At 37.2% G+C, this 13,015-nt stretch overlaps 1 protein-coding gene across 4 annotated transcripts in view; it reads right to left on the reverse strand.

Moving 5' to 3' along the window:
* ELP4 (elongator acetyltransferase complex subunit 4) overlaps positions 1 to 13,015 on the reverse strand; it is a 262,283-nt gene that overhangs the window by 246,931 nt on the left and 2,337 nt on the right. For all 4 annotated transcript variants that reach the window (XM_077818467.1, XM_077818470.1, XM_077818468.1 and 1 more), the window contains one exon: positions 5,302 to 5,337. In XM_077818467.1, the coding sequence (XP_077674593.1) occupies positions 5,302 to 5,337 (36 nt within the window). The remainder of the gene's footprint in view (positions 1 to 5,301; positions 5,338 to 13,015) is intronic.

Raw genomic sequence — 13,015 nt, forward strand, 5'->3', positions numbered from 1 at the left:
GCCACAAGAAGGTTTAAATAATTGGAAAACATGCCTTATAAACCTGAAGAGCTCAATTTATTTAGTTTAACAAAAAGAAGATTAATGGGTGACTTGATCACAGTCTATACAGGAGGAACAAGATGCAAAGGCTGGAAGCTGAAGTTAGACAAATTTAGACTAGCAATAAGGTGCACATTTGTAACAGGGAGGATAATTAATCATTGGAACAATTTACCAAGAGTTATGGTGGATTCTCCATCACTGGAAATTTTAAAATCGAGATCGGGTATTTTTTTATAAAGGATATTGTCTACTCAAACAGGAATTAATTCAGGCAAGTCCTATGGCCTGTGTTATACAAGAGGTAGTAACAGATTATCACTGTGGTCCCTTTTGGCCTTATAATCTTTGATAACTAGATATAAATGATTAAATTTCTTAATATTGTGAAGCCATATCTTGGGCAGATGCTTGATGTCTTGGAACTACCGCCAAATAGAGTATATCCTTGTTCACTCTTTGGCCATACTTGCACAGATTTTAATTCCAATAAAGATCTTTTTGAAGTTAGATTTGAATGGTCAAAGAGACTAAATTACCTCTTAGTTGTAAAGATGGCTACTGTAGAACTGGCTTCAGGTATATTAGTATAGCAGAATGGGGAAGACTGTACTTCTGTTACCTATACTGAACCAGTTCTGTGGTGCTTTCCTAAGTACTAAAATGTACATTAAAAAAAATTAATGCTGCTAAAAAGGCTGCACCCTTTATATATCATTATGGTTGTAATAATTTGAGTCAAACACAAGCCAATTCATTGTTCCCAATCGATTTATAGAAGCATATAACCCAGTCCATTTTACTGAATATCCTGAAATATGTCAGTTTGTACTAAAACTTTAATACTTTTTTTGGTATTTTGTGTGGGTGTGTGTGTGTAAGATACAGGCTTTGTGAATAAAAGTGAACATCTTTTCTTTCCAGCCCCAACTCTGCAGGCACTGAGACCAGCGCCCAGGTATTTGTCCACACTGAATTTTATTTTATCCTGTGGAAAGACAGGCAGCATTGGTTTGAGGAAGGACTAGATAATTTTTTTTTTAAAAGTAAGAATAGGGAAAATTCTATTTTCCCTGTGAATTTTCATTCTAACCCTCCATGTTAGACAGCCTTCATAGTGGGACATTCCCCTTTGCCACAGCAATGGGAGGCAGACCAGATCTTTGCTCTGAATTTGGGCTTAGGATCACTGCTCAGAAAGAACTCTTCAGAACAACAGCTTCCAAAGCTGAAAAATACTAATTCTATATAAAGTGCTATCCAACTCAAACCATTTACAACAGAGCCTTGATATGAAAAAAATTAGCAATTTTCCGGAGGAACACCTTTTTCCTTTTCACACTATTTAACAAGCAAGCAAGGAATAGCCAGGTGAAAAAAAAAAACAAAAACAAAACCGACCACCCCTCCCCCTCACTCTGGACATAATGCATTCTTCCAAGGCATGATCAGACGATCTGATACGGAGAGTCCTAGAATGAAAATTTACAAGAGAATTTTTCTTCTCTGTCCCCTCCATGTCAGTCAGTCTTCAGAGCAGGGATGTAGAAAGTAGTAAATCACCCTAGGCAAGGAGGGACTCAGTTTACCTGTGTCGAACTGAACAGGAACTTAAGATTTAACAGCCACCCTGTTGAGGAACAGACTTCTACCAAACCCTATATCAGATGGGGTAAGAGTGTAACTTTATAGTATTAAGAAAGTCTAGATGGAAGACCCTGTAAGTAACCTTACAAAGATCCTGATAAGATGTGTGTGATCTCTCTATTATTGCTCTTTTCAAAAAGTGCGTAGTAATAAGAAGAGTCATACCTGAGGCTTTGAATGCCTCTGCTATATACGCACACCTTTATTCCTCTATAGACTCCATTCACATTTAACTTATGTACTTAGGGTATTTGTTTCAACCAGAAGAGCAACAATAACACTTTCTATTATGTGAGGAAGACTGGTATTTTTGGGAATGGAGGCCTAATTAGTTCACAGAAGTCCGAATGTGTAACTGGGGTTTCACTCCAAGCATACCAAACTCTGTAGCTTCCTTGGACAAGGAGGTGCCAGGTAGGCAAGATCCTCTTCTCACTGAAAGTAAGAGACCTACCAACTGTGAAGCTGAAAAGCTAGTTCTAATAGAAGTTATTATGATTTTGATCTGTGGGCTAGGAGAAACTGCATCTTGACAGTGGACTGGAAAGATTAGTCGTCCTCAGGAACCTGTTATCTGACTGCAATAAGAAATTTTCCTGGTTTTCTTAAAGTACAATATGCTTGCAGTCACTGACTTGTCTTTCCAAAGAGCATTGGGCTTGAGTCCAATGATCAGGCCAACTTGTCCTTTGCTTCAGCTGACTTTGCCCTTATGTATGTTCTTTGTAACATTAGCATCTAGATCTCCAGTTTATGACAGACATCATTTGTATATTTCTTCTAAGATGCTAGGTGGCTACTGATCACCTCCTTAGAATGAAAAACTGTAGTTCCTTCCTCTCAGCTTCCCAGATGACGAATTAGCAGCATGGCATATCCGTTCAGGATAGGCCCTTTTTAGAGTGCGTGCGTGCGTGCATGAGCTGGAAGTTTTAAAGAAGGTTCCAATTACGCTTCTCAGACCTGACTGAGGAAGGATCTAAGGTTTAATAAGATTATAATCACGGTGGCCTGTTCCTTCACAATATTCTTTACCATCTTTACTCTCAGTGACTGAGGGGTGAAGGCACAAAGGAGATCTTTTAGCCCACTTCTTAGGGCTTGTCTACACTGGCAATTAACAGCGCTGCAACTTTCTCTCTCGGGGTGTGAAAAAACACCCTCCTGAGCACAGCAAGTGGCAGTGCTGTAAAGCACCAGTGTATACAATGCTCTAGTGCTGGTAGCTATGCCGCTCATCGAGGTGTGTGTGTGTGTTTTTTTTTTTTTTTTTTAAAAAGGGTGCTGGGAGAGCTCTAAGGTTGTCTTGAGTGATAATTTAGATGCTAGAGTTTTGTGAGGCCTATAATTGGCCGTTCTACTTGTTCACTCAAAGCCATGTTTCTGAAGACTTAACAATGGCTGCTGAGCCTTTTGTAACATGATGAGAAGGTCATCCAGACATCATCTCTTCCTTTCACTGGAAGGAAGCAAAGATAACTTCTATACTGATATTCACAAATGTAGCATAAGTTCCAAAAGGGCTCATGAAACCTCATTGAAAATACTTCTTGTTGTAGCAGAAGCTAAAGTATTTCTGGGTAACTCTCCCCGATCATATTTTCAGTAGGACTCCAGGTTTATTTTCATACTGTGAAGTTCTGGGAAGATAATGCTGTAATGATGGATTTTATATATCCACCTGGAATATTAAACCCTTTATGGACTTGAGATCTAAAATGGACTATATACCACTGTTTCTCTTTGTACCACAAAAAGATCTTCTGCCCTTTCCAAAAATATCTGTCTCTCCTCAGAACTGGTTCTATATTGTTCCAACGTGTAGGAGATGAACCATTCACCCTTCACCTTCTGATTCTAGAAAGGGTCTTGCTGATAGTGTTGGTTCATTTTCATTTACTTCGGGGAAAAGATAAACTTGGCCAAGAGGCAATGATTGAATTCTATAGTTCTTCCGAATATCCTTCCCCTGATTATTTTTAACACCCATTTTCTGAGGTGGTTCACTCCCAGACGAAACACTCTTCATTGGGGTGGACCTGGGGGAAATCTGCCCAGACTTGGAAACCCAAAAACAAGAGAAGCTTTTGAGATTACATAGTTTTCCTTGCTCTCCCAACTCTCATGAAAGGCAGCAATGCCCTCTTCTTAATGTGTAATCTCTACATTGGAACCTGGTGCAACAGCTTCAAAGAAAACACCAATGACATAAGGGAGTTTGAATATTCTCTCATTGAAAGGAGGGAGGGACTTATTCCTTCACCTAGAGACAAAGTTACTCAGGGTTTATGCTCCCTACAGCGTTTAACAAAATAGTTGGAAGGATCTCAGAGTTTAGTTTTCTCCTCTTTAAAGGATCTAGAAGTGAGACTCTCTCATTACATATTTCAAGTTTTTGTGCTGTCCCTTTAGGAACTGAATTTGCAGTATCTATCCTTCACCAGTCTCTGGGCCAATCCCCTGTGAGAAGGCAGAGAGCAGGTTACTATTGAGATTGAAAGGACAGTCTTCAGGCATGCATCCTTCAGGTTTCTCTAAAAAAAAAAAAGTAACCATTTTATGACATTTTGTGGGACTCCTGCAGGATGGAAGGCAGAGAAAAGACAGGTCTACAATCCACACTAAATCATTTCACCTCATGCTCCTTGCTGCTAGGTCCAGGCTGAGCAGGGGACAACTGCATAGAATTAGGAATGAGCCACAGCTATTGGAAACAAATGACTCATTTGGTATCAGAAAGGTCACAGAAGCTGACATGCTTTGCACCCTTTTTAATCATCTCAGCATGGATCTTGCCTACATGCTGGCTGTAAGCAGGTATTTCTTCACTCCTGGCTCCCCCTCACCTTGCCTCCACCCAAGATTCATAAGGCTCCAACTTCCCTACTTGCTCTGCCAGCTGTGGGAATAGGGGGTCCCATTCTCAAGGGAGAGGTAGTAGGGCTGTGGAAAACTTAATTCCAGTTCTAGGACACTGATTCCGAACTGGTCTCAGTGAAGGGAGCTTCCATGTGGCCTGCTCAACTCTCTCAGTGTAGACCTTGCCCACACATGGCTAGGAGCCAGGTTTCAGTGTGGCCTGCTTAGCTGTCTTGGCATATACCCTGCCCACATCACAGCTGGATGCAGAGTTCCTGTGGTCTGCTATCTCTGTTGGCCATTTCTGAGGGAGGAGGGGAAGAAAGTTGCTATCCTTCAAACTCTCCTCAGAAAGCCAAAGTTTTAAGTTTAGCAGTTTTGTGGAGAAAAATCTCAAAACCAATAAAGGCAGAGAAATTTAGTTTAATGGGCTTTTATAAGATTTTAAAGCTTTGCTACAAAGGGAAACCTGGACTATGCCATGCATGCTGCTTGGAGGCGAGAATTCTGGAGAGTTCTTCCCAACCGGCAGTCCAAAGCCCAGGTTCAGAGCAAAAATCTGGTTTGCCACTAACTGCTACGGAGATGAGGAATGACCGACCATGAAGACAGTCAAACATGGAGGGTGCTGAGAATTAAAGTCTGAGTGAAATTAAAAAAAAAAAAAAAAAGAGATTGTAATCATAGCTATATAAAATATTAACTAAGTGCAACAAAAGTATAGCACAGTATATTCACTCATTCTGTACTAACCAATAAGAAGAAGGGTTCCAACAGCTAAACCTCCACCTGGAAACAAAACAAAAACCAAGAATAAGATGAGACTACATTTTAATGTTACCTTAGAGAACAATTAAGCTTGCTTAGTTTGTAAGTCAAAGAAAGATGATATAGCAAGTTTAAAAATGTAAATGTGAACAACATTTTAATTACCTTTGCAAACTTCCTACAATTCACTATTATGAAATAATTACATATTACATATAATTATATATTACACATTACAATTACTTTCAAAATATATTGTACTATTCTCTTTATATGAAAAGATCCTGCAGAGATCTACACAACTGAGCTTAAGTACTGCAATAATGTTGTAGAGCCTTAATCAAACACTTACTTTAGTGGGACTACTCATGTGAATAAAAATGTGTAGGATTGGGTCCATATTTAACAGTGATTAATAATACTAACTCTACGGCCACCAATTAACTATGCAGAGTACCTCAACAAGGGCTCATCCAACTCGCATTGATGTCAACAGGGAAAATTCTGGCTACACTGAAGTAAATGATAAAAACTTTTATTGACTTCAGTGGAGCCAGATTTCACACAATGAGAGTCGAATTAGACCTTTAAGTACATAAAATCTGAGAGATTAAGCTTGTACTCAAAAAGCATTTCCTTGTTTGACACTTCTCCTCTAATATCTAGAGGCCTGCCTGGATAAACATAACTGGTTGTTAAAAAATAAGGATACACTCCATCCTCTTTTTTAGCTAAGAGCATCAATATTTTTCTATTCCCATTTTGTTTAAATAAAAAGTCATTATGTACCAATCACTGATGATCAAATGAACATAGCAAAAAACTGATGTTAGCTGAAATTAATATTCAGTTTGAGAAACCTATCTTACATCTTAGTACACTTGAAAGAACAGTTGAATTCATTACTACACATTTTGAATTGTGACTACATTAGAGTTGATTTTCTTGATCCCCACCTCAGAATTTATAATATCAATGAGGTCATTCCATCAGTCAGTTTTATAAAGTGAGCATAATATTTACCAGCCCAAACATAAGCCTCCACAACTTCCTTTTAATGAAAAAAAAAACCTACTATTTTGCACATTTATAAAAAAAAATTCTTTACATGGGACAAGTAGAATTTTGCAAGGCTAGTATAAGTGGCCACTCTCCTAAAATAAGTAATTCTCTTAAAAATAAAGAAGAGTGTTAACTATCCTTAACAGAACTGAAGTGGAAGGAGGACAGTGAAGGAAAAAAGTTGTTTTAGAAACCACTACTACAATGGCAGAGAATAGACAGCTCACTATGAAAGAAATCTTACAAATTTACACATTTTTATGAAGCAGCCAAATATGAAAGTGGGTCTCTGTTTGTCCCAGCTGTACAACTAAAACATTCACTGCAGCAAACAAGGCTATCCTACCTGTATGAAGTGATAAAACATTTTTATAATAAATTTAGTACTGCAAACAGTTCTGTATGTTTTACTGAATTATATTCTGAGGAAATAGGGCAACTGAGGCTTTGTCTACACTTGTGGTGGCACATAGGGTATACGTAGCTACAAGCTGAAGTGAAAGGCAGGCTGTATCCGTATTGCCCTATGTAGCTGCTCATGACAGAGAAAGGCTCTGGTGTGGGAGGCAGTAAGGAAAGACTTCAGCAGCTCCTTGCTGCAGAAGCCTCTCTCTGCTGCTTCCCTGCTGCCAAAGCCTTTCCCAGCTTCTGGAGCCTTTCCCAGGAGCAAGGAAAGGCTCCAGCAGCAGGATGCTACATTGCTAAAAATAGCAATGTAGATGTAGGAGCCACTGCTTTAGTGTGTGGAGAGCTGTGTAGGGTAGTCAATTATTTTTTGTTAAGATCCAATTTCTTGATCAAGGTATAGTCAAGGTCCAGACTCCAGAGAAAATAACTCAACAACAATAAATGAGTAAAAAAATATATATATATATTTCAGGGTCCGTTCAAAAGTATCTGGCGGTCTGGATTTGGCCTGCGGTCCACCTATTGAATTCTCTTGTTGTAGGCTAATATTCTGGCATGCCTTTACTCACCTAAGCAACGCCTCACCATCTATATTGCTATTTACACCCATGGTAGGGAAGCATGCAGTGTCGGTACTCTATATGCCGCCCCAAGTTTAGGAAGAGCCCAATGGTTACTATTTTGCAGTAAGAAATTTTAGTTAATAAATAACTTTCAATACAATTCTGTATCAGCTAATATTTTTTCTTATTTAAATATTCCTATTCTAATTAATTTAGCTATTATACTGACTACACAATTTCTCTTTAGATTTCTTACAGATTACACACACTCACACACATATAATTAAGTATTTAAGTGTTGCTCAAACCAAAAAAGGTACTTCTGAACAGCTAATACGTACATCAACAGTTATCACTATCCATTAAAAACAAAAAAACAAAAAAACGATGTTGTATCATGTGTGAGCTACAAATGGAATAAATACCAGCTGGAAATATATTCTCTTTAAAAGTTGTTCCTAGAGAAAGCTCCATGGTCAAAGTGATCTTGCTAACTATTTTCCATCTGTGTTCAAGAACTTGTTTAATGCACATTGTACAAACTATTTCCAGGGCAAATTAAGTATGGTTTACGTTATTAACATCTTAAGAGTATGCACATGGGGTGTGATTTGGGTGGGGGGAAAGGGGGGGCTTATGGGGGAAACAAAGGGAAGGCAAGAAGTTGGAAGTGTATAGGGATATCCTATTTTCCCTGGACATATACTAATAATTACTATTGAGGTGAATAGGTGATAGCCAAGTGGAGATGAAGAGAATAGATAAGAGAGCTTTAGGAATAAGTCTGATATCTAAGCAGGCCTCGTCCTAGAAAATATCTTTTGAACTATTGGTCCAGCTATTTAAACTTTATCCAAAAAGTCAAACTGACTTAAGCCCAAATATGAGGACTTTTTAAACTTATGGTTTGGTACAAATAAACTAAGGTGCAACATTTAAAATCTCCGCCAGAAGTTTAGAAGGAATAAATTTAGGCCAGAAATTTCAGATCAAAGTGTCTGAAATGAAGCTCCTAAATTGCTTTTTGAGTATTTCAAGGACCAGCCCAATTTTCAAAAGGGCTGGTCAAGCAGAAATTCCACTGGCAACTGAAAGATGTTCAGCACATTAATACATCTTCAGAACCTAACTTTATGAAACCAGGTTTGAGAATTCTGGCCTTAGTGTCAAAACAAGTTTAAATTATCTATAAAGAGAGAGAAGATCTGACACACCCCCCAAAAAATCTAAAATTACTTCCACGTTTTATACTGGGAGAAAAACATTTTAATTTGTATTTCAAGGAATCTGGATTTCAATTTGCTCCTCTAATTCCTTATGAGCATTTATTAAGGAACCATAGAAAGTTGTGATGGAAAAATATAATCAATGCAGTTCTATCATGCTATTATTGTTAACTAGTCTGCTAAGGTGTTTCGCATTTGCCAATATAATACAATTATATCTTCTTCTAAAAGCAAATGTAGAGCTCATTGAAGATGCCAGTGGAGGCATAGAGGCTGAAATCCCCTCTCCACCGAACAGGTAGAGTCACGTACAAAGGTAATTACTTCCTAAGCTCTTGATAAGAGCATCAACCCTGGCCTACATGGACCACCTGTAGGGATAGGCATAGGCATAGTTCATGCTATATGCCAATTTAGTGCCTGATACAACTCCAGCTGATTTCAGTAAGAAATGGAATCTTTAGCTTTGCTGCTGTGACTATGAACATTAGTACCAATTGCAATGTTGGGAATACAACCAAAAGGAACTGGGACCAAGATCACAAACCTGTTTTATACAGGCCAAATAATCATCAGTGGGCAACTTTCAGTCACTAACTATCTCATCCTTAGTGGTGATGGAGAGGCAAAATGTCCTGCATCTATTATCAATCTACATGAATTCATTTTTAACTCATTGATGTTGCTAGAATTGTTCTCCACAACCTGATAAGAGTCAGCAAGTGATTTTAAATTCAATACAACAATAGAGAATACCAGACAAGGCAACTTCCAAATATATCAGTTAATTTATTTTCACATTACTATACTTTTTTCATAACTCCACTATTAGCTAGACACAACATGTCTAAAAATTGTCACCAGTGCCTTTGACTGTTGCAAGGCGTTGTCAACAAAAATGTAGAATAAAAAAGTGGTTCTGGATATTTTTGTTTTAAAGAAGTGGTGTGGTTCTTCTTATGTCTATTAGCAACTGTTTTAATTCAATATTCTTTCCTTTATGGTCCAGTCTATTGATTATGATTGTGGAATTAATGTTGCAACATGAAGTCTGAACGGCAGGATACTTGGTGGATATACACCACGATGAAGGTATGCTAATAAGCAATTGTAAATTAAGAAAATTTTGTATACATACAAAATAAGTTAGAAACTATAGAACTGGAAAACATTTAAACTTAAACCTAAGCCCAGCTGCAAAGTCAATAAAGGTTCCAATCCTTCCGAAAGTTCAGGAGTGTACAGTACAGCATTACGTTAGGTCCATTTCTAATTTTACTGAAATACACAAATTTAACTAAGTGTGCTAATAGAGCAAATTGAGCTATTAACCCAGGATATCAAACTGCTGCATGCCAGGAAGAGGTCAGAATTGGGATTTTCCAAGTGACAAGAAGCAAAAAAAATAGCGATTTTTAGTGATCAAATATTCTAACAGAAACTGGGGAGGCGGGGAGAGAAAGAATAAAAGCACCTTCAGTACAATTTCCAAAATATAACTAATCAGAAGAATTATTTACATAGTTACATAATAGTAACATCCAACAGAGCAAATCCCATCTGACAGTTTTTCATCTTCTGTAGTTATGGTTAAAACTACAGGCAAAAATATATGGTGAAATACATCATCATCATCGACTGTTCAGTCAAAATTCACTGTACTTGCATGCAGGGATATTACTATACATTTACCTTTCAACTACACAAGTCCCAGGACTTCTGTAGCAGTCACAGAAGTGACAATATTGTCACCTCATTTGCCATCATAACATCCTTCTTCCATTACATTTTGAAAATTACATTGACATGCTGATGTCACAATTTCAGCAGTAAGTCACTGTGCCATTGTATAACTGCACTGTATAAAGAACTCATATTGTGATTAAATCCCCATTTGTATCAAAGACTAAGCCACACTACTTAGTCAGATCATATAATTTCTTATTAGCAGTTATGGCAAACAACTTTAATCAAACATTTTACACTACACCTACAAACTTTCTAGCTAGTCAGCGACTGTTAGAATTATTCTACCTTTTTAAGTATACAAAATTATTCTGAATTCTTTCAGATTGTTGTTGTACTTTATTTGCTCAAAAGTAAAAAATAGCTATAGATGGGGCCTACAAAAAGTATTCCAAAAGTTCAATATGCCAGTTTGAATGTTAATGTCTTATGTTAACTGTGCAACAGAACAGTAGATTGAATGGGAGTTTTTCTTCCCAAATCAGAGGAGTGAACAATTTAGTGCAGGGCTAAAGAAAGTCTTTTTTTTTTTTTTAAAAATGCACACCATTATGAAGAACATTATTTGTTTAGCACCAGCAGTGTACTTAGCTCTGTGCAATACACAAACAGCTCAAGCCTCAAAGACCTTACGAGACAGTAGTTACACACACAAAATGGGACAAGCTCAGAAATCCACAGGTAATTATATATATATTTTTTTATCATCACCATTATCAAGATTTTAAACTCTCTTCTCATGTTCATGGCAGAAGCAGCACATTTTAAAAACAGTAACTTGTACTGAGAGGGTGCTGGATTGACAAATTGTCAGCAAAATCAGATTTTTTAAAAAAAATAAGTTACGTCTCAAGGATTTTTTTTGCACACCTCCACTTTTTACAGGCCAGACTTACAGTACCTGCCTGAGTATTTAGGGCATAAAACACAACCCAGCTTGGCATTTCCTAGGATCAGAGGATCATTTTACTGTATCAGATGTAATAAATACTTTAAATAACTTTATTGTATTAGATGGTATATGAAACTAGTACGTGGTTACCATGGAATTTTCACACACACCTCTCTCTCTCTCTATACGTGGAGAAACAAGTGAATTGGTGTGAAATAGATTGGAGAGAAAATAGAAAGCTGACAGAATGAAAGGAAAGAAAGGTTATTTTAAAATGCTTCAAAATCCTTTTGAAGGGCCCTATTACTGCTATGCATTTGTAACTTGTTTGTTCCTCAGTTTGGCAACTCAGTCCTTTATGTATGGTACTGGTTATCATGGTTCTAGCTGAGAGCAGGAGAGAACAAGCAGTTCATTTTCTGCACCACCATACAGATCTGAGGCTTGAATAAGAAAAAGAGAATTGTTGGAACTGCATACAAAAGATTGAAGCCATAATATAAATCATGTCTCTCTTATAGGATGCATTTGGAAGGAGAAAATACTGATATGATTTTGGAGAACAATGTTTTCCATTGAAGAGTGGAATAGACAGAAGAATTATCATATGATATATTCCTGCTTAGAGCATAGACAGCTTTATTATGTATTTAAAAAATACTGACAGAAATGGAAGTCTACTAGAAGTATGAATCTGTCTGATGTAAAGGGAACAGTAAGTTGATAAAATTAGGAAAAACCATCAGTAAAACTAATACTTAGCATTTGTATAATATTTTGCATCTTCAGTGTTTTACAAATACTATCTTGGTTGAATCAATTGAGACAGAAAAGCTTTCAGTATATGACATATACTCTACAAGACAATGACAGTTTATAAAATGTAACAATATATTTCTATGGGCCACAGCTCCTTAACTCAAGCCTGTGCCTAACTCAAGAACGAGTAGTCCCACTGTCTTTAACTGGACTACTTGTGTCCTTAAAGTTAGGCACAGGCTTCGGTGCATTGCTGGATCAGAAACTTACTGCATTTAGCTGCCCCTCTCTTTCTGGAGAAGAGAAAGTTAAAGTAAAAAAATTGCAGTAGAACCAGTTCAACAAGTATACAGAGGGCAATTTAAATTACTATATAGTTCTCTTCAAGTTCTATCTTCGCTTAATGGTTTCTTAACAGTTTCTTTTTACAGCTGTGCTAATGCTGGGATACAGGCTGTAACTGTAATTACAAGTGTATTTTTACCAGCATGATTTCACTAACTCCTATTTGCGATGTCTGGGGATAATGCTGTGCCTCTGTGTTGGAACTTCCATATTATATGAATGGAAATGATCATGTTAAGAAGTATAATGAATAACTCTCAGTCTTAGAAACCCAAAAGAAAGACTGATATGCAAAGCGAGGGATACAATAAAAAACAATGTCATGTGAAATACTATGGAATTTCTTCAGCATAAAGACAAAACAAAACAACAACCACCCACAAATAAAAAGCCACCCCACAAACAACTTCTTGAGTCAGCATTTCTCACAACAGAGGATAGGATTTGCATGGAACAGATTTGGTTCAAAAATCAAGTTCATGAATGAAGTGCAGGACAGGAGTAGCTGCTTTAAAAATAAAAGATCATTTTAGGGTAGAAGAAAAAGGACACAGCTCCCCATTGTCTAAAGTGAAAAGAGTATTGAACAGTTGTTTAAAGTAGTGATATACAACTGTATTTAGTGTACTTTTAACAGGTATGTTGGCAAAGTTTGGGGGACAATGTAGCTAGTCACTGACAAGCCTCACCACAACCCT

This window comes from Eretmochelys imbricata, chromosome 6 (genome assembly GCF_965152235.1).
Source record: "Eretmochelys imbricata isolate rEreImb1 chromosome 6, rEreImb1.hap1, whole genome shotgun sequence".
In the NCBI taxonomy this organism is placed as follows: Eukaryota; Metazoa; Chordata; order Testudines; family Cheloniidae; genus Eretmochelys; species Eretmochelys imbricata.